Raw genomic sequence first — 26257 nt, forward strand, 5'->3', positions numbered from 1 at the left:
TTTGGATGAGATCAGCACCTTCTTGAATGAAGAGCAGTGTCCATCAAAACTCCTGCCACCCCTCCCCCCCAAAATTCTCATAAAACAAAACTTACTAATCAGTTTACATTTCCTACCTTCTGGGGAGAAAGGGAAATTGTTTCTTTTAGATTCTTGTGAGATTCCTGGATATCAGAAACAACCTATAGATATGCACACTAGTCAACACTGCTTCCACATGAAATAAAGCCTTGAACAGAAGAGAGGTTGACTTGACTGGGAAAGCCGGTGACATTATATACTTAGACCAACGGGAAGAACCCCATCAACCAAAGTAGGATGAGAATATCTGCCTGCAATTGCCCTTGAATCCCTGATTGGAAGGAATCACAACAGATGTGAACTTGTTTATTGTGGTATCCACCTGGATCACAGAGTGTTACAGGACTTTTAGTCCCTGGTAGACAGAGGTTTTTTTGATCAATCAGCTAGAGTGCAGAACAGCTCTGCATTCCATTTGCCAATTCAGCCAGGAAGTGAGGGGCAACGCAGTGAGGAGCTCAGTGGATACTATCACAGGAGCTGCATTCAAGGGAGGGGATGAGGAGCTAGCTAAAAGCATGGTGTTTGGGTCTCAGACTTGTTTTTAACTTCGCATTTCTGCCTTTCTGGTGGCCATCCACTTGGCCAGTGAGCGGGAGAGCCTTCAGGCTCTTCTGTGTTTGAATCCCTACCTGACTTTTCATCAGGACAAGGTAGTCATGAGGAGTGGGATTTTTAAAGACACAAAGGGCTTTTATGTTCTCTAATTCCACTGAAAGTCATTGGGAGTTGAATGCCTAACTCTCCTTTGTGCTTAAATCTGTTCTCCTTTTTACTTACCAAGATGACTTCCTCTTTCCATTTGGAAAGAAAAATGCCTTCACACGCTCTGTGTGAAGAGAGCTTTGCATAATACTGTAAAGACCACTTCACAAGTTAGAAAGTCAGATCAGGGTGGTTGTTTTTTGGTGGACAAAAAGGCATAAGAAAGATCCAGTGCTTCACTGTCTTGTTCAGTTCAAGACTGCATTAAGGAAGACTACATTGCTCAGAGTGAAGAGCTATCTATCTGCCTATTAAATGTCATTTAAACAGTGTCGCGAAATGTACAGGGTGCTTCACAAATCTAGAGTAGACCATGTCCCCTTCCTCAAATAGCTCATCATTTAAGACAACTGTTTTCAACCCATGGACCCGAGGGCATCTGCAGACTATGCCTAAGATTTCCAAAGGGATCAGCACCTCCATTTGAAAAATTTTAGGGGCCCGCAAATGAAAAAAGGTTGAAAATCACTGATTTAAGATACGAGACAAACAAAGGTCTAAACACAGCACAACAGTTCAGGCAGGAGAGGCTGTGGAGAAGTTATTGGCCAGGAGAACAAAGTATTGTACAGTAGAAAGGATTCTTTCAAGGGTTCGTCTTTAAGAAGAGTTTTGAAAAATGGAAGAAGGTGCCTGGCATACAAGAGAAGGGAACCTGTTCCCAGGGGAGTGATCAGCATAAATGAAGGTCTGAAGTCAAGAGTGGAAGAGGGTGATGAAGGGATCATTGAAGATAGAGTATTGGGAGGAGCAGTGAAAGTGAGTTGGGGAGTAAGAGGAAATAAGAGCACAGCTGTGGGTGAGAGCAGGATTATGCAAGAATATGAGGATGAGGAGCTTGAATCTGATACAGTAAGATAAAGGGAGTCAGTACGGTTTGAGAACATGAGGACTTCAGAAGATATTTTGGTTAGACTGGGGCCTGGTCTACATCTTGAAATTTAGGTCAACATAGTTACATGTCCCAGGAGCATGAAAAACCCACATCACTGAGCGACATAGCTATGCTGACCTAACCCCCAGTGTAAACGCAGTTATGCTGCCAGAAGAATCCTGTGGTGCTATAGCTTTGCTGGTATAGTCTCTATAGTGAAGACATGGCATTAAATGGGAGAGGTGAGAAGCAGAGAGGCCAAAGAGAAAGAAGTTACAATAATAATCAAGGTGAGCAATGACCAAACTGAGTGGTGATAAAGAAGCGTATGTGGGTTTCTCGCAGTGGGGAAAGTGACCGAAGGCAAGATTTTAGTTTAAAGAAACGTGAGGGAGAAACTGGGTAGTGGGGAGGAGGAAAGAGGCCGTAGTGAAAGGTGGGAGTGGGGAAGATAGCGGAGAAAAGTTTTTATTGCTGGATAGTGTCCAGTTTACTTGTACAGAGTGTGCCGCAATGCTGAGTGTGGGTCCAGTAGGTTAATATCTGTAGATTAAATCCTCTCCCCTCTGAAGTCAATGGGAATTTTGACACAGATTTCAGTAGGGTGAAGATTTTTCCGTATGTTTTGTTTTTTTCCTACGTAGCCATTTCAGTATGTTTTTGAGCTGGATGCTGATGTTAAAATGCCCCCGAAACCTCTTGCAAAATAAATATTGGACATTAGTAACAGCTTATCTATTAGTTTGGATTTTCCAAGTTCCTCTACACCACCAAACATCCCCATCCCTGAAAAATATTATGTAGTTATTACTAAGTAATAAAAATTGTAGCGCTCCCAAAGTCTCTCAACTAGTTCAGCTAGTCAATCCACTTCATCACCGTAGCTCTACTTTTTTCCTGTTTCCATCTGCTGGTACCTGGCAAAGAAGAATTTAAACCAAATGAACAGGTAAGAAATTTCTATTTAATTTAACAAAAATGACTTTTTAATGCCCCTTTAACTTAACCATGGTAAACTCAGCCATTTGTAAAAACATAATCGGTAAAACGTGACTTTTATATCACTTTTTTATTAATTGTTCAAACTAGTAAAAATGTATTAACATAATAAAATAATGTGCCAGAATTGTATAGTTTTTTATAATTAATCTGTTTTAAACAAAAACTAGTGTAGCTTATGTGTATTTATAGGAAACATCAGTACACCAATGAAACCTTTGCAAAAGATGAAGTACATTAAAATATTTTAAAATACTCTTTTAATACTCATGTTTTCTTTGTATATTTTCCACATGTGCTCTTATGCATTGGGTAGTACATTATTTGTGATACTGAATTTTTTTCCATGGCAACTATGTAGTGTGTCTGTCAGAACTACTCAGCACCAATAATCTAAAAATAACTGCCTTAAATTTTTATTAGAACTTGGACACTTGCCATATTTATGTAATGCTCAAATAAAATGCACCGTATTAAAATTTACTGTTTCAGGGAAAGAGATCAAAAGGCAGTTGCTACAGACTGGATTATGCTAGTTGTTTATGCATTTTTCCAAACAGTTTCTATCTCTCCTCCCTCTTTTAACAATTTGAAAACAAACAAACAATATCTTCTGTTTCTAAAGCAGACTTTGAAAGCTAAAAAATTTGGATATGCATTGAATTGCTATTGTGAAGTTGTTTTAATTTTAATACATTAGAGCTAACTAAATTGATGTTAAATAGTGTAAATAAGTGATATCCTTGCTGGGCAGACTTCTTAAATCTGTTCCCCTCACTGTTTTTCAGGAGGCAATTAATGCTATGCTCCTCATATTGCGCTATTTATTCTTTAAAATTGTTGACTGTATATATAAAACAATCATGGCTCTGAAAAGTTGTCTTCCAGTGATTTGCTGCTTGTTTTTCTCTGAACTTGCAATATATGTTAGTCACTTGTTTGCAGGTAACTAAGTGAAAAAATTTATCCTATTTGCTTCCCCCTCTCCCAATTCTATTTTGCAAATATATGACTGAATTTGCAAGAGAAAAGAAATGTAAAAGTTTCCTTCTTGACTATAATCGTGGCTCTTCATCAGTCATCACTCTTCCTGCATTTTGTTCAAGAGGCTCTAATTGTCTGCATTTGGCAGGTTTAACACTTCCTGACAGAGAGGCTATTAAGGGGAAGTATTCTCGCATAACTGTCACAGGCAGGAACAAAGAACCTTCAAACTCAATGTGTGGAAACCACTAACATTCTTAAATGACCCTTTTCATGCATTTTTATCCCTTTAAGCTAAAATTTGGAGAGTGCAGGGTCATGGAAAGCAGCAAGGTGTAATAAAACAGTAAACCTTGATTTTATTTTGTAGATTTATCTCTGACTTAAAAACAATTGTTATTTGGAAAAATCTCATTAACAGATGTGACTGCTTGGAGTAAAAAGACTTAAAACCGATGTAGCTTTCAGGACTGCTTTGAACTTAACAAGCACCGATTTGTGGCGCAGACTAGCTAATGAAAGGAAATTAAATTTTCTGACAACTTCCCCTGCCAGCCTCCTTATTCTTCATGGGGTTGTTACTAGGTACTGAAGACTTTTAAAGAGGATTTTGTTTTATTATTGGACATAAATGAACCAGGTATGAACATTTTGTATGTATTTAACAAAAAGTTCTGACCTGGGTGCTTTTAAAACGAATTGCCTTAAAAGCTTTAAAAATATTGAGTTTCATTTTAATGTTCATAAGTCAACCCCTTAAGCTTCAGACGTACTTAGCAGCTGGTGGTTTCCAGACATTACTGCCTTCCATTCAAATATTTTAATGTATGTCACAGAATAGTATAAATATTAGCAAATTTGGATGGAATTTTCAGATTTAACCCATGCCACTATCATATAAACTTTTTTCTTTTTACAGTATCATGATGGAAATATATTGTTGTGGGTGAAGGGCAGCAGAATTTAACTACTGAATGAGATAGAAACTTTGGCTGTTACAAGTGAACCTGTGCTGAAAGTACCTTGGGAGAATCATTTTACTTCCCCTGGCTTCCCTCTCACCCACACTCCATTACATTTTCCTTTCCATAGTTTGAGTCAGCTGATGCAATATAGATGGTGACAACAAAAGAACTTTGCTAATTAATAGTATCTTACAAACTGTTTTTGATCATGGAAACCATTATTTGAATTTATGTATTTCAGACAACAGTTCAAAACCCTAACAAGTTACATTAAAGCATCTGTCTTGAGGCTAAAAATTGCAAAACTGAAGTTGATGTGAAATTTGCCTGAATAAGGACTGCAAGATTTAGTCCTTAAAGAAGTTCTGTAAGATTCATTCTGAATCTGAATCTTATCCAAACAATAGAGAATCAACTCCCCCTGCTGACAGCATCTGGGAAAACATGACATAAATAACCGAGGACAGAAACAAGCTGGCAATGGACAAGCTTTAATGATCTGATTTATGATCCATTATTGATTGTAAACTTCTAAATTCTACCATTTAAATTCCTTCAACTGCAGAAAATCATTTTGAGATTCTGGTAGTGCTTCCTGTCAGCTGATTGCTTGCTGCTTTGAGTTTCTCCGTATAATAATGATGAGGTAGAATTTACATTCCACTTATGGTATTAATTTTACATTCCTCTGACTGAAAAGGGTCAGAAGGTTGTAAAATCAAACATTAAATGAATCAGAGGAGACAGTAGTGCAATATATGACTGCCCTAAGGACATAGTGCAATGGCTGATGGGATTAATGTTAGGTCTCATTTCCTGCTTTTACAGGATGCAGATGAAGCTGTCAGAATTGCAAGGGAAATTGGTAAGTTCTTAAATTAGCTATGGTGGGATTTGTGTGCCTCTCAGCAGACATGGTTGACTAAATTGAATGTGTAATAAGTAATCCCTATAGAACAAATAATGTTTTAATGGTTTTTAAGTTCCCCATTGCCTTAACGCCCTATCTCTTAAATCATCACATTTTAGCTTTACAAACTGAGCTTTAAAGACTGAGCATATGAATGAGTTGCAGACAGGATACAAGACACAGTGATCACTGGTTAGTTTAAAAAGGAATTTATTTTAAAGTATTCATGAAATTAAATATGATACCCTTTTTGCATAAGGTGTTAGGCACGGTACATTTCTCTTTATATGGAGGCTGACAGAATGATGCTTATGCTCTTCATTCTTCATCATTATTTGGACCACTGTTGGCATGAATACAGTCTGGGTCACTAACTTTTCTTCTATCCCATCCTAAAATCAAATCACCATTCTGCTTCTAAATACATTATAGAAAAGCAACCAAAAACCTACCTGGGACTCTTATTTTAGCTAAGGCCAAGTGTAATGTGTGATAGACACCTTCGGTCCTCATTTAGGAAAGCTTCTTATTCAGGAAAATATCTATGCATGTTCTTAAAGTTAAGCACATGCTGAGGTGCTTTCCTGAATTCGGTAATTCTGTAAAGTAGTGGTTTTCAACCTGTGATCTGTGGATCCCTGGGGGACCGCAGACTATGCCTAAGATTTCCAAAGGGGTCTGCACCACCATTTGCAATTTTTTTAGGGGTCTGCAAATGAGAAAAGGTTGAAAACCACTGCTGTAAAGTGTTTTGTGGAGGTGAAAGCCTGGATGGGCTCTCTGATTACTGTTGTATGAGCCTAAGGATTTGTCACTTAAAGAGGGTTTTCTTGTTTTTTTTTTAACTGTGTAGCTACGCCAGGGGTCGGCAACCTTTCAGAAGTGGTGTGCCGAGTCTTCATTTATTCACTCTAATTTAAGGTTTCGCGTGCCAGTAACACATTTTAACATTTTTAGAAGGTCTCTTTCTATAAGTCTATAATATATAACTAAACTATTGTTGTATGTAAAATAAATAAGGTTTTTGAAATGTTTAAGAAGCTTCATTTAAAATTAACTTAAAATGCAGAGCCCCCCGGACCGGTGGCCAGGACCCAGGCAGTATGAGTGCCACTGAAAATCAGCTCGCATGCTGCCTTTGGCACACGTGTCATAGGATGCCTACCCTTGAGCTACTCCAACACGAACCCCTACCATGGATGCATGTACTTCACCAGTGCAAAAGGTGACTAGTGCTGTCACACCTTAGACTGGTTTAAAACTGGAATAATTTGTGGTGCTGAATGACACTTTTATACCAGTACAGTGCATTCCCACTGAGAGTTTTTACTGGTGCAGCTATAGTGCACTAGTTTAACTGCACCAAAATCACAGGTGTAGACAAATTAGAAATTAGGATGGCAAAATTTAATTCAGCATTTCTTTTGGCTAGCTTTTATGTCACTGTTGTGAGATCAGGTGATGACTTCTCACTCACTGTCATTCAAGCAGAAATGAAAGGAAGACAAGATTGCTAGCCACAGTAGAATTTTAGTAGGAGAATTTGTTAAATAAAATTGCAGTTTTATAGTATGGAACCCTTTTTAAAAAATAAATTAAATACATTCTTCTCAGCTTCATTTGTATATTTTGACTTGCAATTTTGTTTTTGTAGGATTTGTAACCCCTGATCTAAAAGGCTACCTGCAAGTGTTTTTGTAAATTAACTGAGTATTTTGAGCGACACAAATAGCAAGGGGCAGTGGTGCATTCCACATGACTTTTAAAACTTATTCTCACTTATTTTTAATTTTCGACCCCCTGATGTCCTCCTGACCTATTCCTTTTTCTGATATAATTGTCACTTCAACCTGTTAACCTTGATGGGCATTGGAGACAGTTATAGGGAGTTATGCAGGTAGCATTTTTTTTTCTTTTGGTCTCTGGCTAGTTTTAAAAACTATGTTTAAAAAGTTTGCCGAATCATGCTGTATATTGAAAGAAAAAAAAAGCCACTTTTCACGTTTCCCCCACCCGCTCAAATAGTTAGACTTCATTGAGGTTTCTAAGGTGATGTATAGTTCTCAGCATGGTTAAGTGCATCATATGAGGTGGTGATCTGTGTTGTTAGGGGACCTAAAATAAGAAAACAGGATACAACCGAAATCTCTAATGTGTGTAATGCACCTGTACCCTTTTGCTGTTTGGGGCACTTGGATTTTATTTACAGTATTGTCAGGTTACCTTTAACTGTGCTCATCCAAACAGTCTTGCTTTTCTAAGAATGTCTTTGAGATAGTTATTGCAAAGAAAAAATTGTTCTGATGTCAGTTGGAATGCATATATCAGTGTTTAGCATTCCAAGTAACACCCTCTGCTGATTTCATTTCCTGCTCCTCAATGGTGCATTCTGACTGGCTGTCCATTAGCAATACTGGCTGTGTAGCATGCAGCATCAGTGTTCTATGTGGTACTGCCTGTAACTGTCTAAGAAAAGGCTATCATTATAAATAAAGTAATAAATATAGCTTAAAGGAAAGAAAACATATTTTATTGTCCAATCATAAGTGAGCTGAATTTGTTTCTTTCCCTCCTTTAATTGGTGTAGTGTTCTCTTAGTTTCCTTCACCCTGCCATTCCCTACGCTGCCCCCAAAAAATTAGGATATGTTCTATGTCATCTCTTCTTTCCTCTTATTGTTTGCATGTTCCCTCTCCCCATACTTTTCTGTGTGAGCTTTACTTCTCCCATAGTCCTTTCTGCAATATATAATCTCACTAGCTCTACTCCTTTACCATTTTTACAGTATTTTTAATTCTCTTCTCCCATCACTTCCGATGGGTTGTCAGTCTTCCTTTTCCCTTCTTGTTGTGGTCCATCCTTTCTTTCCTCTTCTCTCTGCTCCTATTGCTCCATTCTGAAGAGTTCTGTTCTGTGTGATGTACAGGCAGTGATGTGAAACCAGCAGGGATTTTCTTTTTTGGGTAATCTCCTGGCTGTTCCATCTATTCAGGCTGTAAGTCGCAAATTGAAACTTACTAGTGTCCTGATCTCTGAAGCATGATCAGGATCTGGTAAGTTTCACTTTACATCTTGCCATGTGAGTGAGCAGAACAACCAGGAACCAAAGCCAATATAAAACAAAGCCTGTACAAAAACAAAGTAGCTGGAAAACATGCTATTGTCATGTTTCAGTTCACTTATAGCTGGCTGATGTTTAATGTTGCTTAAAATAGATACTGAAAAGAGACTCTCGTATTGCTGGACAGGCACAGTTTATGGTCCAAAGGCTACTACTTTATAAAAATAATTTAATAAAATAATACCTGACGGTAAGATGTGCTGGCAATGATGAAAACTGGGAAGCAACAGCAATAGGGAACCATCACAAGCCCCTGCTGACCCCTTTTGATACTCAAATACTGAATATACTTAACTGTGCAAAGACTGAACAGACCAACTTAATGATCACAATATTTCGTATTTTATACAGCATCAAAAGTCTACCAGACTCTGTTTAAATTAGGCAAAAAGGCTTGTATATTTCCAAAACCCAGACAGGTGTACAATCCCGTGAATTCTAATGCAGCAGGAAAAGCACCAAAGTTTGCACCAAGAGTTGGGTAAACTCGTGAATCCAAACGTAGGCACAAGAAGGTAAATTGTTGCTTAATCTGTGGGAAAGAGTAGAAGACCCCACCCTGCTCAATTAATTGACCCCTACCTGGGAAGATGAATCTAATCCTTGCTGCTAGAACATACTACCATAAATGCTGTTAGTTTTGAGTTTAGCAACAATAAAAAATCCAGCCAATCTTTAATCCATGTGCATATATTCAGTTATTGAGACTGTAGCCAATGTCTGAGAGGTGCAGGCCATCAATACAAAATTGACTAGGACAATGATAATTAATGCCGTCAGCATCTTTCCCCCAACAGATACACAAAACCCAGCCAAGGCACCCTCATCTCCTATATAGCAGGACTGGCAGGCCTCTCAGGATTGCCAAATAACAAAAGGACCCCCTGGGACATCAGCTCTATCCTTGACCCAAGGCCAGTGTCACAGATGATCATTCTTAAGGCCACATTTAGACACACAAATGAAAGTTCTCTGGTTTTTCAGAAATGCTAAATACCCACAAATTCTGTTAAAGTGGAAGGCAGCTAGTGTGCTTAGCATCTTTGAAAGCAGGCTATTTTTTTGTTTTTTGCTTATGTATTTAGGAAACTAATCTTAAACACACAATTTTGAAAATTTTGGCCCTATTTTATTCTATATTATTTTTAATGTTTTGTTGTCTTTTCACCTGAAGCATTTCTAATTTAAATTTCAAGGGTCATATGTCTAGGGAATGGTTGATGCATTCACATAAAATAGGACTCAACCTCTGCTCAAAATTCACATACAGACCTTCTTGAAATTTGAAAAAGGTTGGATACCCTTTTCTCTCCATTATTTTTTTCATTTTCCCCCCTTCCTTATTTCAGTATATTTCTCAAATACTGTTTTTGAACCCTGTTGTAACAGTAGGGAATAGGCAGTTCTCTATCTGGCCAAACTGTGAGAAAATATTTCAATGGGAGACCTGTTTGAATCATGTTCTAACACAGAAGTCAAACATGGCTCTATTATCTGGGTTTGTCAATACTGTTCTGTTTGGTCTATGACTTAAATTGTTTTCAATGCCAGCTGAGAGAGGATAGGGAGAAACCATTGCTGCATTTGTCATTTTTCCAAATGCAGACAAAGCCGAAGTATGATAACTATCTAATAAAAATGCTCTCTCGGAAGGCATAAAAAGAGTAGATTGCAGAAATTTTCTCCCTTACTATGGAGAGTTGTATGTGTATATTGAAACTCTTCCTTTATAAAATGTGTGCTGTTTTTTTTACACATACTGGGACTATGTATAGTCTTGATTTGCCACCTTATGTACATGTACAGCTAATATGAAATCAATACAAATAAAACTACCAAAAAGCAGCGGTAAAGTGCTGTAAAACTCAATGGGTCATACCAATAACAACCCTCCTGTACATTTTTTGTTAAGTAACCCAGTTTAGCCATCTTGGTTGAACAATGTGATCTACATGTTTTATAATATGTAAACAGTATACCTCATTTCCCCCCAGAACTGAATGTCAGCAAAATTATAATTATTTTTATAATGACTGTAGCTCCTATGTATAAGTAAAATCAATGAGTCATTCAATTGAATAATATGATGTGTTATACCAGGCTGAAATGATTAGCCTTATTGGTAAGAAGATGAACTTTTTCAAGCTTCAAGTGGTATTACTGTGGGGCACATAACATTAATTTTTATTTTTAATGTTAGATTGGAACATCACAATTGCCATACTGGATCAGACCCATGCTCCATCTCGTCCAATAAGCTGTCTCTGACAGTGGTCAGCACCAGATGTTTCAGAGACTGGAGTAAGAAATCCACAGTAGGGAGATGTAGGGTAATCTGCTCCCCACAATAGGGCTCATTTAATCTCTAATAGTTAGATATTAGCTAAAGGCCTGAAGTATAAGGTTTTATAATGAGATTTTATATCCCTCCCAATATCCTTTTTTAGCCTTAACAATGATAACTCTGGTGGATATTCTTTTCAGCCATAAAAATGTCTAATCCCATTTTGAATCTTGCTAAATTTGCCCACTGACGTTCTGTGGCAAGGAGTTCCACAGTTAAATTACACTTTGGGAAAGTATTTTCTTTTATCAGTTTTGAATTTACCACCTCAGTTTAACTGAATGTCCTATTTATTTTGTATTATGAGGCAGGAAAGTTCAGAAGCTTCCAATCTGCCTTCTCTAGACCATTCATTAATTTATATGGTTTTATCATCTGCACTTTTATTCACCTCCTTTCAAAGGTAGAAAACTCAAGTCTTCCCAATCTCTCTTTATGTGAAAGTTTTTTCAAGTCCAGTTATTCTTACCGGCCTTCCCTTTGAAATTAAATAGATGTGAACTGTTTGAAAAGCGAGGGGTAAAACTAGTCACAATTCGTAGAACTAAATAAGTAAACAGTAAAAACGACAGTGAAATTTGTTAAAGTGGTTGATTCAGGCACCCCTATTTTGGCTTGTATCCAAATATTCACTATCATCCCCAAATCTCTTAAATAGTGAGCTTCCCAAATTAGTCATGAGTAGAAACAAATCTTCATTTTGCAGGGACAGAACATGATTTTAGTGCCAAGACAAGTCAGCTGGGGTAGAGTTTGCTCTAATTAGCATCCTCATAAACTATACCTGCAGCCCTGTGACACACAAATGGTTGTGAATTTTTCCCCTATCTTTGAAAATATCAAACTATCTAAGAAGCTATTCCAATCTGATCCTCAACTACCAAATGTCTCACAGATTAGTGTAAGAGAGAGGCTGATGAATCAATGCAAATAAGAAATGACCTTTGGAAAGTAATTTGTAATCAAAATAGTTATGCTACATGTACTAATTTCTCTCTCTCTCTCTCTCTCTCTCTCTCGCTTTCTTTTTAACATTCAGAAAACTTTTACAGCCAAATTGAAAAATTCATAATAAGTTAACTTTACTCTGGGAGTAAAATACTACTCAGTCTGAGCAGGGGTGTCAGATTTTGTCCCTTAATTTAGTGTTTGTATTACATCAGTTTGGGGAAAATACTTCTGTTACCTTCTATTGGTATATAATTGTTAGTATTTTTTATTCACTCGTGACTCTTTTGTGATGTCAAAGAAATTTACTGCACTATTGGCCAAGGCTTTTGAATACATAAGTTGTTGCTGCTGGCCATTTTGACCAATAGCATAGAAACACCTCCTGTCTATTTCTGCTGGTAAAGTATGTATGTTTTATTTTCATCAGTGAAAATACTTATTTCAACAGAAGAAAGGTAACAAAATTAGTTTGAAGAGTAAAGTTAACTCAGAAGTGAAAAACATACTTTTTCTCTTAAACCACTTGGCCACTCAGGGACTCTGTCCACTCTGTATTTTTGGAGGAATAAGTGAAATAGAGAGAACCTCTTTCTCATGGCATCACGAATGTACTGTATTGACAATGTAGTCTTAAAAAGGAAAAAAAAAATCTCTTCTCTCACCAAATGGTTTTTAATAAACCAGTTATTGTCTGCTGCCTTATTGGACATGTGGCCAGTTGTCATGTTCATATGAGCAACTGATCAAAGTTTGAACTTCTGTGTAATTGTTCCCCACTGTTAGGCTACCCTGTCATGATCAAGGCCTCAGCAGGTGGTGGTGGGAAAGGCATGAGAATCGCTTGGGATGATGAAGAGACCAGGTGAGATGCTGTCCAAAAAACTAGCCTTGATAAATACTACAGTTACCAAAGTTCCATTAAACTGCTGTGAACTGACAATTAAACAGATACCAAATGTGTAATGGAGAAATTGGATAGTTTCTGGTTTTATCCCTTTTGTAGAAAGTGTGCACGATACGTGGGTGGTTTCTTTATTTTTTTAATATATATTTTTTCAGTACAAACCTGCCTGTGCAAGCATTACAGTTTACAACTTACTGGAATAAGAAAAAAAATTATCTTCCAACCGCCTTTCTACTGTGGCTTTATTTATTTTATAGATCTATTATGTAAATAATATTTATATTGTATGTCTCTGAATTTATTGTTATATGAATTATCAGTGTATTAAGTAAGGTAAACAGTTATGCCCCGGTCTCGCAAACATTTATTCATGTAATTAGTCCTCTTAAATTCAGTGGGACGGACTACTAATGTACGGAAACACATTTGTGAGTGTTTTCAGGATCTGGGCTGTAACTAATATTTTAGCTCAAAATCATGTAATTAATCAATCTCCAGTAAACTTGTGTCTGTGTCTGTGTCTGTGTAAGTATACTCAACACCAAAAAAAAGTTTTCAGTTTTTTATAATAGGTCTTCCCACAAAATACCGAGCCCTTTCTAGCACTTTTGAGTTCACTGAAGATATTTCAGAATGCATTTTTCTGTGACCTAATAATCAGGAGACCGGTTGCAACTTATCGTATTAGTGATGTCACAGAATGATGCATTTTGAGACGTCTTCTGTGCACTAGGAATTGTCAGAAGACTATCTCAGTGAGAAAAATGATCTAACTTGAGGTACACTTTTTTCATGATTTATTTCTAAATTGAATGCTGTCCACACTAGGACATAACAGCTGTAATTAACTCAGTTTAATTTTACTTGATAAGTTCATCTTTAATGAACTGCTGTGCCATGTGTTAAAAAATTGAATGAAGTATCGGTTCTAAAAGCTAGAAGAAAATAAACAAAATGAATAGCCAATAATTAAACAATTTTTACATATAAATAATACAATCTTATTTATGTTCTTCACTTCCTATAGCTTCTTTATGTTCTAATCTAAATAGGAAATTAAGGATAGCATCTTAGAATGAGGATCTAGGATAACACACTTCATACTTAGAAGGATGCTTTGCTCCTATTGCTTTAGAAATCAGAATTACTCCCTTGATCTTGTACAATCAACAAGTACTTCTGTTGTACTAAATCAAAAGGTATTCACTTCAGATATCATCAAAAGAAATTTCACAAAATGAGTAACTTTTTAAAAAAAATGAAAATGCAGTACTAAACCACGATTGCTAAGTGGTTTTAAAGCAGTACAGATAAGAATTGGGGTGGTCAGAAAGCTCTCTGATGCAGATGAGTGATGTCAACAGAATCCAATTAGGCATATGATTTTTGTTTATCTTAACACTGCTTTAGGGACAACAGCTAGTGATACTTGCCTTGTTTATGGAAAACCCACTGGAGTACCATTCAGTGTTTGTTACTGTGTACCCAGGAATCTGTCTCCCGGATGGTCATTTAGCTAGTGTTACATTTATCCTTTCTTTGCAAAGTTTCCTTACCCGACAAAAAGTGTAAAAAATGGTAGGAGAAAGAACATACAGAGTCACTAAGAAAAAAGAGTCATTTACAGATAAACTATATTTGCACTACCCATCTAATCAAGAGGAAATTCTCATTTTACAATTCGCAACTAGGCAGCAGTGAAGCCTAAATTTTAACTAAAGTTGGCTAAATATTTTGCTGTCTGTTACAGAAATGTAAACTGAGATTAAGAGTGAGGGGAAAATATTTAGAATAGGAACAGTATGATTTGGAGAAGTAGAAATATTAATAGAACAACACTTCCCTCTAATTTTTAATAGTCAACATTGATGACGTGTGTGACGATGAAAGGTTGTGAAAGATTCTTCTACACACTGATTATATTGTCTAAGAAATATAGTAAAGTATTTTTCCGTTTTGTGTAGCAACAAGAGAGTAATTTCTGGTTCTAATCACATGAAGCCTATTGACATTGATTTTTGAAATGGGTGGCTCCAGGGAAAAGTGATAGCATTTTGCTGTTCTCACCTTGAGCTTCTTATTCTGAGTGCAGCCCAGGTTGGTAATGACAAACAATTGCCATCTGATTAGTTGCTGATTGGTATCCTGTGGGATGAATTTGTGGTCTCAATCCCGTTTCAGTTTTAAAAAGATGCTAATTTCTAATGTTGGCAATCTCAGCAGAGAGGCCAAAGACTGAATGAACATGAAGACTGAACTACCTTCTCAACTATAGAGGCAGTACCCCTAGAACAGTATTGTAATATGTTGGTGGGCCAGTGTATGCAAATTTATAGTGCTTTTGCCCTGTGGACTTAGTTCTGAGTGCGGTGAACATGACACCTTCCATAAATTCTAAATTCATTTTAAGTAACTTTGCTTAAAAAACACTTACTGGATTTTCAGGATATAGAGTATTTGATGCACAGTTTGCAATCTGCTTTTCAAAACAAGGGATGCACAATATTTTGTTCAAAGAATTAAGATTAAAGACCACGGATTACGATTCCCAGAATAATGGAAATTGAACATAGAAAAGACCTATTTGAACTACTTCACTCCTTGCTATTGCAAGATTATTCCCTTGTTGCATAATTACTAGTGCTTCATCCTGTGTACTTTTTGAAGGTCTTACGTGATGAGACTTTCAGCATATCCCTTGGACTTTTATTATTCAGTCCTACAGATCTCACTCTTAGGAAAATTTAGGCAGAAAACTTTTCATTCTTAATTTCATCCTATTATTCATCCCTAGTTATACCTCAATCTACCACCCTTAATAATTCTTTTCTCTCTTTGGTATTTATACTCTCCTTGCTTTTGGAAAGTTATCAAGTCTCCTATTAATCTCTCCTTTACTGATCTTCTTATCTTCATATGTCATCCCGTCAGCTCTCTCACCATTTTAATTGCTCTCTTCTAAAGTCCCTCCAAACTATGGATATCCTTGCGGTAATGGAGGTGTCTAGAATGATCAATTGTAGTAGAGCTGTATGGAGTGACTGTTGCCTCTTTGCATTGTGATGAACTTCTCTGCATAAACAGTCCAAAATTACATTGACTTATGTCCTGTTGCAAACTCATGATACATTGTAGACTCATATTGTGATTCCTCTACTTTGCTGTCTGCTGTCACCTCAAGGTCTCTGTCAGCATTACTGACTTCCATAGACAAAATGCATCTCTCATTCAATTTCCCACTTTGTGTGTATGTTTGGAACAGACTGCTAGGGAGTTCTTATCTCTTGGCAACCTTTGTAGTGGTATACATGAATTTTTTGCAGGTAGGGAGCCAACCCTGAAACTCCAAGGTCTCTGGTCTCCCTTCATCCCCAAGAATGATTTCTCAGCATCAACCTTCTGGAGCTTTTGTTCTCCAGTCCTATGTATCTCTCCATCAGCACTAGGCCCTTGCAAAATGTGGCAAGCAGAGGGCTTTGGCCTACATGCATAGACCACTATTCTCCAACCCAGAAAACCTTGCACTGACAGCATAGAGATTGAGCTGTGGAGGTATGTAGCTGAAGGCTTCTCCAAGGTGGTTACAAATTGCATGCATCTCTCAGCAGGATGCAGCTGTCCTTTCTCACCCTTGCTTGGATTGGAATTATGCTCCCCTCACCATTGGAATTGGTGTTCTGAAAGTGGTTGGACATGCAGTCCGTTCCCTCCAGCATGTTGTGTCTCCCTTTCCCCCTGACTCAAGCTGGTTTCAAGAAAAGTCTCAGTCAGTGCTCTTTCTGGTCCTGTGTTAGCCATCTTAGCTCTTTGTGTGAGCTCTACCTTTTATGGGACCACAATTTCTCTTTGTACCAGGTAACATTTCTGCAGTGGGATTTATCCTTAGTTTTCCAGGAGATGACAGAACCCTATTCACACCTTTGGATGACAGATCCATGAAACTATGAATACATTAGATAACTTGAAAAAGCAGTTTCTATCTATTTTCAGCTATAGTTATGACAGCCTTTAGAATGGGAAATTATGCTCAGTGATTTTTTTTTTCTTATTCTCAGTTTAACAACTGCCCCAAGTACCTTCCTGAGATGAATTTGCCTTGATAGACCGATCTTTTGTCTCCTTTCTTGGGTAGGTGAAGTCATAAGGCTGTCTGTGATTGTTGTTGCTAGGTAGTTTGATAGAAAAGGGGACTATGGCAAACAAAGTTACTGGTGATTTCCCGTGTTGCATTCACTACATCCTCTAATTTTGTAATTCTCCTTTAAAAAAAAAAAAAAAAAAAAAAAATCAGATTGCATTCAGTTAAGAAAATTAACACAACACTGATTCTCCAAAGAGATTTTTTTCCTGCTGTAATCAAGGATGTTGTAAATAGATTGGATATGAGTTATTTGGTAGAATATTAAAAGTGAATAGAGAAAGCTCACTAAATTTGTGAAATTCCATTTTACTGGTGGGGAGGGGAAGGAATCAAATCCCCAGGTATTTAATTTGTGATTCTAGGACTTTGACTGTGTCTTTTTATAAACAAGAAGCCAGCCATTTATATAGTAAAAATGTTGTGACTATATACAAGAGTTTTCTCAAATCATTTAAAAGAAATTTGGAATCAAGCTAAAGCATTGTTTTTGTTTGTTTGTTTACTTTTTATGTTTACTTAAACTAATTATTTGTAAGGTATTTATATTTTGATTAACGTTGAGCATTGCACTTAACAGTCACAGTTTTAAAGGGATTGTATTGGTGATTCTCAAACAGCTGTTTTTAGAGCTAGGTTTCACAAGAACACAGAACTAGACAGAAAGTGTCTACGCCAGGGGTCGGCAACATTTCGGAAGTGATGTGCTGAGTCTTCATTTATTCACTCTAATTTAAGGTTTCGCATGCCAGTAATACATTTTAACGTTTTTAGAAGGTCTCTTTCTATAAGTCTATAATATATAGCTAAACTATTGTTGTATGTAAAGTAAATAAGGTTTTTAAAATGTTTAAGAAGCTTCATTTAAAATTAAATTAAAACGCAGAGCCCCCTGGACTGGTGGCCAGGACCCGGGCAGTGTGAGTGCCACTGAAAATCAGCTTGTGTGCCGCCTTTGGCACGCGTGCCATAGGTTGCCTACCCCTGGTCTAAGCAATGCCAGCACTGGAATTTTATTCCCCCCCGCATTAATTGGTATTTGGCTGGTCCCAGTATCGGATATTGTAATGTGACATTATATCCCAAGTCTCCTACTTACCCTATCTATTTCTGCCCAAAGAAGGTGGTTTCTGTAATTGTAGTGAGGCTGAGCTTTGTGAGCATGCAGTGCTCCCAGATCATTCCATTGCAATTCAGCCAACAGCAAGAAAACTTGTGGGTTCTGTTTTTATTGAATGCATATTTCTTGCCAAGAAGTGTAGTCTTGGTGAAAAAAAGACATTAAAGAAGCCCTACAGCATCCCTGGAGAACCAGTCTGGCACACAGCTCAACCAGAATTGGAGGAGTGCAAAGGCCACCTTTTCACCACCCTCTCCTGAGCTGACAGTATGCTCCTCAGCCATGGCAAAGATCTGAGACAGTATCTCCTAATGCTTTGGGTCCCTAGGCCACTGGTTCAGTATTGATTCAAAGAGAAGCGTGAAGCTTAAAATACGTAATATCTTTGTTGGGCTTACGTCCAGACATTGTCTCTCTGCCTAGCCTGTGTAATCTGACTAGGTCTTCTATGCCCCTTTAAAATGAATGAAATTCATTCTTTTATTAATAGTCTTCATTCTATTTATGGACACAAAGATAGGTTTAGAAAACACAAGTGTGTAAATAAGGTCAAAATACCTAATTAAGACAGTCACGTATTTTTAGGTTTTACAGATGTATAGATGAGGTAATTAGGCATATTGATTTTTTTTTTTTTTTAAACAAGCATTGCAGTCTGGATTTTTAATTAGCACATGCTTCAGTGAAGGAAAAATAAAGTAGTCAATCAATTTCACATAATGCTGTCTGATATAATGTTTACAAAAGCAAATCCATTGATTTCAATACACTGGACCTTCGTTAGAATGCGCGTCTATATAGCGCGAATTCACATATAACGCGGTACAGCACATGGATCCCAAATCCCGTGTTCTAGCCGAGCGACCGGTGGACTTAAAATTGTTCAGAATCTGTTTTGATAAATATAGATGTACACCTGTACCTTGATGTAACGCTGTCCTCTGGAGCCAAAAAATCTTACTGCGTTATAGGTGAAACCGCGTTATATCGAACTTGCTTTGATCCACCGGAGTGCGCAGCCCTGCCCCCCCCGGAGCACTGCTTTACCGCGTTTTATCCGAATTCGTGTTATATCGGGGTAGTGGTGTATCTGTGTGTGTGTGTGTGTGTGTGTGTGTGTCTTTCTCTCTCTCTATTTTGCACCATTTTAGTTTAACGTTTTTAGTCAGATAAGCTAGAGTGGTGTCTACTTGTATACAAGTGGTATAATTTTGTTGTACAGAGCATGAATACGCTGAAGTCCATCTTCCTCTTGAATAAATAAATTTAATGTTTTGAGGTTAAAAAATAAAATTGGCCAAAGGGAACAACTGAGTGCTAAACAAATTCAAATCTCTTTAAATTATAAAACAGCCATTATCTAAATGTGCGTGTTTAAGAGGATGATAGAGGTACCTTTAAATATAATACTCAAAAAAGGGCCACATGTATCCATCCTACAAAAAACTGTCAGGGAGGCTTTGTTTAGGACACTGAACTGAGTTTGGGAGAGAAGAAATTCACAGCTGCCTCCAACTAATAGGCAAGTGCATCACAGCCCTTCCATGGCTACTGTTCCATTTTATGGGCTAAAACAGAGGCCTGGTCTACACTAACCCCCCCACTTCGGACTAAGGTACGCAAATTCAGCTACGTTAATAACGTAGCTGATTTCGAAGTACCTTAGTCCGAACTTACCGCGGTCCAGACGCGGCAGGAAGGCTCCCCGTCGATGCTGCGTACTCTGCTCGCCGAGCTGGAGTACCAGCGTCGACGGCGAGCACTTCCGGGATCGATCCGGGGCACTTCCGGGATCGATCCGGGATCGATTTATCGCGTCTTAACCAGACGCGATAAATCGAACTCAGAAAACCGATTGCTTACATCCGGACCTGGATGTAAGTGAAGACGTACCCAGTGACTGCTACCACTCTGCACCTCCTACATGTGGTGTTAGGACGACTGCATTCTGGCAGCTGAAGATACAGTAGTTCGCCCCCCACCTCTCCTGTGAATTGGCCTGTCTCTGGGGCCAGCACAGAACCTCTTGTCTGCTGTGTGAAGGGGTTGCAGAGTCCACCATGCAGCCTTTGGGCCCTATTCACATGTGTCAACTTTACCCAGTGGAAACTGTACTTAAATTTGTATTTCACTAGTCATGTCCCGCAGTAGTAACTGCTCTATCAGGAAAAGTGAAACCAACACGTTCAGTATCTCATTAATCAAACAAATGAAAAATTAAATCTTATGTAGGAGAAAGTAAATAAAGGCAGGAGGGGAAATCATACTAAGGGGCTTGGTGCATGCAATGTAAGGCTGAGTTCTACCATACATTAGGAAAAAAAACTTATGACTATAGCTAAGTATTGTTTAAAAAAATTGTGCATTTAGTAATGTGTAGAACAGCTGAATTTACATAGTACAGCATCCAAGATTTGTTCTTTCATTTAATTTTTGTATAACTAACCTTTGGCTCTGCCATCGTTGAGTTATTCAGACGCTGCAATTCCTAAAAATTAATAATGGACCCATCCAAGATGTGAATTTTGTATTACATAATTGTTTTTGGAATTTTACTATTTTTTCTCATGGAAAATATGTAACTTGTGCAAAGTTGTCCAACTGTCTTAAAAATGCTCAAACGTTTAAACTCTTCAGAGTTCCCTTTGTTCTTTGAGGGGAAAATTAATGAATTTTTACTTTCCTTCTACCTATCCAAGAAAGCTCTTATTTTTGCATTCTGTTTAAAAAATTGAATGTACACTTAGTGAATCGTGTCTTTTTGGTGATATATAGATTAACGGATGGTAGTCTGATTTAAGTGAATACCAAAACTCCCACTAACTTAAGTGGAAACTGAATCAGGCCGTAAAAGGATTCATTTTCTTTATTGTCAGCCTTGCTTTTTTTTTTTTTTTAAAGGGAAGGCTTTAGATTTTCATCTCAAGAAGCTGCTTCAAGTTTTGGTGATGATCGACTATTGATAGAAAAGTTTATTGATAACCCTCGCCACATAGAAATCCAGGTATGTATTTTTTCCATTTGAAATAAAATTTGAAATGATCAAACCTTGAGATGGTCGAACATGCACTATAATGGTAAGCATGGTCAGATTTATTATAGCTTTAAAGACATTAATGTGGATATCAAACTGTATTCTGATACTCAGAGACCGTGACTTGGATTCAGCTGTCCTCTCAAGCTTCTTTCAGAGTAGATTCTGGAGGTGGAAAGTCTTACAACCTCTTTTCTTCCACTGCATCATCCCTTCTGCTAGAGTGTCCAGATGGGTCCATCGCAACCCAAAACGCGGGTGGTGCAGGCTAATGGGGAAGGCGTTTGTGACCATGGTGGCTATGTGATGTGCTGATCTAGCATATCCCTTGAGCTGCTTCCTGCAGCAAGGTTCCTACAGAGTATCCATCACAACTTATAACTCCCCTGATCTGGCAGAAACCCTGAGTGCGGCTATTTGATGCAGTGCTACTTGTTCTAATTCATGGGGGCGGGCTTTGCTAGGAGCTATATTTTACCCCTCTTTCCATTAGCATGGATTAATCTATTAATATGCTTCAGATAACAAAATAACATTTTCGCTCCTACTCCCCTCTGTTTTCCAGGAAGATGGGAGAAATGGTATCCATGCATTTGTCTGAACCTCAAAGATCTGCCTGCCCCCAAATTTTCTCCTTTGTTTTTCACCTCCGCATCCCACTATCGAAGCATTCTTCAAGCTAAGGTGGTCTAGAGCCAACTTCCTCCAGAGCACATTTAACATTTTCTTATTTGTCCAGAGGGGATTGCTTAATTCCTTCAGATACGTTGGACATAACACAGGAAAATCAAATGAAGGTCATCAACGGGTTCTGATGACTGATGATGCATATCATTTGAACTACACATTTGTAGTTGCTGTGAAGTCAGTTGAACCACGTAAGGTGTGTGTAGGTGTTGCCTTATAGGTCACAATATATGGCTGCTTTTTACTTGGATAGCTTAGATACAAAAGAAGATTAATTTTGATCTTGGGCCAGACCTGCAGTTGGTATAATTTGGCATAGCTCCACTGAAGCAAATGGAACGACTCCAAATGCCCTTTGTGTTACAAGCAGCTCTTTTCAGGCTTGAAGATAAATTTTGTTCATGCCAGAGACACCAGTCGTCTTACAAGAATTCACCAAATCTGAACATTTAAAACAAGCCTCTGTTTTGAAAATAAATACATTTAAAGATGTCTTAACTAATGGAAACAAATCTCTTCTAATGCTCATGCATTAGAAGAATAATGTAGCAAAATATTACAACATTTTCCAAGACAATTTCCTTTGGACTTTTAGCCAAGAACAAGAAATTTGCAGCCCCAAATACTTCTTTGAAATAAGAGATAAATGATTAAAAATAGAGTTTGAGCAGAAGTGCTATCTCAGCTACATCATCATTCTACTTCAAAATTGTGCTAAAATTTTAATATTATGTACATTAAAGAATTTTTGAATCTTTGCCATTAGTGGGTATATAATATACTGTGCTTGATTCATATTATGTAACCAATGTCTGAGTTATATTTACATTGAATTCAAAGCAAAAAATTATACCATTATTACACTTATCGATTGCACACAATTTGGGGAGAAAAATTATCTTTAGATTTTTCTGGAGGGAATTTTTTTACATTTTAACGCATTCTTCAATATTTGTTTCAATAAAAGACAAGTACAGTGGTTGTTCTGACAATGTTGGTTTGTATTGCATCCTATTTCATATGGAAGCAGAAACGTATCCATATAAACCCTAGAACTTTCCCACAGATCTTGGGGGGGGCGGGAGGGGAAAGTATTTATTATATCATGCTTATGTTTGGATTTAGTCATAAAATGTGCCTCAAGCTAAATAATTATGTGGATTTATTATTTCAAAGTGCAAAATACTGGGCATAGAATACGTTATTTAAACAGTCAAGTTAGAGTTTTGCATACAACTCTAACAAACCTGAAAGGGATTCTGAGGTTTCTTTTACTGTTTTCTTAAGACTCTAGGTAAAGTGATGTGAATAAAGATTTTCAAATATATTTATAACTAATTACAAACCAACTCCTACTTCTTAATATGAGTTTTTTGCCTGTCAGAATTTTGAAAAATCAAAGTGCTGAAGCTCAAGCAAGGGCTATTAGACTAGAGTGAACAACTTACTTGACATCTTTCTTTAGTGTGTGTGCATCAATGGGTATCATATAAATTAAAACCAGATTTATTGATACCAAACAGGACTATATTCAGGCATACAGATTTTGGTAAAAAGTTTTACCTGTTTAATATTTTGAATGTATTCTTTCCCATCTTATCTATGGAACTTAAAATTGTGGATGCAACCCTGAATGAATCTCTTCTGACAAGAAATCTATAATGTGTGTGTCAGTTTCCTTAACGGAAGTTTCATTTGTTTTTCCAGTTCAAAATACAAATTCCTTATAATTTGTCATGTGATTTTTTTCCACTGAGACCTTGAGATACTTTGACAGCAGTTCAATAATTTAATATAAAAAACCCTGCTGATTGTGTGGACTGGTAAGTAAGAGGAAAAAACAAATTAACCCCTTTAACACTGCCAAATATGTCCACTCTTTTACCCAACATGCTTAGTATGATCTGATTTTTGTTTTTTTGCTTAAAAGTTTCCCTAAACACAGACTTGATATGGTATCAGAAAAATGAGCAAATATTGAATCTACTAAGGGTGAAGGTTAAGCCCAAAACTATATTCTGGCTTTTGAGTGACCAGGGACTGAATCCTATCAAAAGGCCCAAATTTTCAACAGTGACTATTGGTTTTTGGGTCCCCAGCTTTTTTTGGGGCTCCACTTTAAATACCTTAAAAGGCCTGATTTTTCATAAGGTGTTGAACATCCAGCATCTGAAAATCTGGGCCTTCTGATAGAACTCAAATTTGACACCCAAAACTACTATTCACTTTTGAAACTGTAGACTCCTATTCTTCCTTTGTGGCACCAAATACCATCTCTTTGGTCTCTGGAAAGATACCAACATTAAAAAAGTGTCAGCTATCAAATATGTTTTATAAACATAAAAGATCAATATTAAATAGTATCAAAGAGACTCCTCACATGCTTAAAATTAAGCACATGCATGTGTGGTTGTAGGCTTGGGGCCTTAAAGTAATCTGTTCCTCAACAGGGGTAATGTTGGCTGTCAAATTATTTTTTATAAAAATTAAAAAATGATAAATCTTCTTCTTATTTCTCTTCCACCCCATCAAACAAGTAAGCAGAACCACCCAACTGAATCAGTGGCAAAATTTCCTTCCATTTCAGTAGATACAGAGTTGGATCAAAAGTACTATAAAATGCACAGTGAAACTAGCACCTGAAGTGGGGATGGTAGCCTATTTAAGAAGTCTAAAAATGGATTCAGAAATTGTTGATTTTTAAGACCCTCAGTTCAGGAAAACTCTGAAAGTCAATGGGATTTAATATGTGCTTAAAGTTAAATGTGTGCTCAAGTGCTTTCTTATATTGGTAGTTAATTTTGCAATCCACCTTTATTCACTTCTTATTAAATAACCCTGCCTGACTGATATTTTTTGCTCTACCTTTCAAAAATGTTCGGATATTTCACATTTTAGAACAATGTGATACTATAAATCAAATAACATCAAAGATCAAACAAGATATCATTGATTTTTATAATTTATAAATTTGAAATAAGAATAATGAACCATATTTTATCCTTGTAATGCATTATAATACACCTTTACAACAATCCAGTATATCATTTTAGCTACATATCCTAATCAAGTTTAGGAGATTGACCTTGATTCATGTTCAGACTGCTGAACATACAAACACTTTGAAAACAGATGCCAAATATTTATTAATTTAGCAATAGCTTTTAAACAGTTTTTTTTTAACATTCTTGCACAGCTCCAAAACCTTGCGTACTTAAAAATGTAAGGGTTTCCTGTGCTGAGGAATAAAACAAACACTCGTAAAACATAAAAAAAGGCTAAAACAATTAACAGGAAAAAAAAGTCCAAATAGACTTCATGGCTTGAACTGATTTTTGGAGTCTTGTTCTCCTTGAATATCTGACATGAAGGATCTCAGTTTAAAGTAAAAGTAAACTGAATGTCTAATTGCAGGGTATTTGGTTAAATATCAAATGTTGCAACTGGAAATGGCATTTGGCTGAATTCAAATAGAGAGTGCAATAAATGTTATTTTATTATTTAGTGTAATCAGGTGTCAGTAATAAATACCACTAACTAGTTAATCTTGGAACTTCACAAAACTGACCATTTTCTTTAGTAATTTTTTTAATATCTTGTTTTTTATCACCACTAATTAGGAAAAAATACTGTAGATGGAACATGTATTTTTAATTAGAGGTAGATGGGAATTTCAGTTCACCCCAGTAGTAATTAAAGACTGTTATTCCCACTTTCTGTAAATGCATTTTGACAATGAAACCTCTTCTGAAAATAATTATAATTATATATAATAATTCTTTTATTAAACAATTCTTTTTGTTTTTTTTTCTTAAAATAATATGGATAGTGGTCTCTAGATAAAGACCCAACTCTGGATGTTCCTTTGCTTACACCATTGAGCTAGATTGTTAAAAGCAACGTCTTAAGCCTTTGTGTTAAGAACTCATATCTGCTTCTTATAAGCCAAGTTTGTTGATAGTGGCAAAATAATAGTTTTAAGAAGCAGATTGCAAACGTGAGTAATGATACAAGCAGTTTCCCGAGAGACTATAGATACCTCAGAACTGGGGAAAGGAGTGGGAGGAGTGAAGGTGGGTTTCCTAACTAAGAAGGAGATAAGGGAGAGCTGATCAGATGATTCTCCCCTCCCTCCCCCCGGAAAATGTTTATATAAATAGGGGGAAATAAATCTGTCAGATTTCCATTGACAATTTCTACTTTTTGTCAAAGCTGTTTTTTCAATTAAAACTTGAATTTTTCTGTGGAAAGCAGACACTTTTTTCATGAAAAGGTTTGTTTAGTTACTTTCACTCCACCCCGAATTTTCTATTGAAAAACTGTTTCAATGGAAAAGCCCGAATAAGAGGGTCTGGTTATAGAAAAGCAGGGCAATGAAGC

At 36.9% G+C, this 26257-nt stretch overlaps 1 protein-coding gene across 1 annotated transcript in view; it reads left to right on the forward strand.

The window, feature by feature from the left end:
* Positions 1-26257, forward strand: part of PCCA (propionyl-CoA carboxylase subunit alpha) — a 398317-nt gene that overhangs the window by 130076 nt on the left and 241984 nt on the right. Inside the window, exons 8-10 of the mRNA XM_024205358.2 lie at positions 5497-5533; positions 12778-12856; positions 21058-21160. Coding sequence (XP_024061126.1) covers positions 5497-5533; positions 12778-12856; positions 21058-21160 — 219 coding nt within the window. The remainder of the gene's footprint in view (positions 1-5496; positions 5534-12777; positions 12857-21057; positions 21161-26257) is intronic.

Source organism: Terrapene carolina, unplaced genomic scaffold (assembly GCF_002925995.2).
Source record: "Terrapene carolina triunguis isolate 2854851 unplaced genomic scaffold, T_m_triunguis-2.0 Scaffold21, whole genome shotgun sequence".
Lineage (NCBI taxonomy): Eukaryota > Metazoa > Chordata > Testudines > Emydidae > Terrapene > Terrapene triunguis.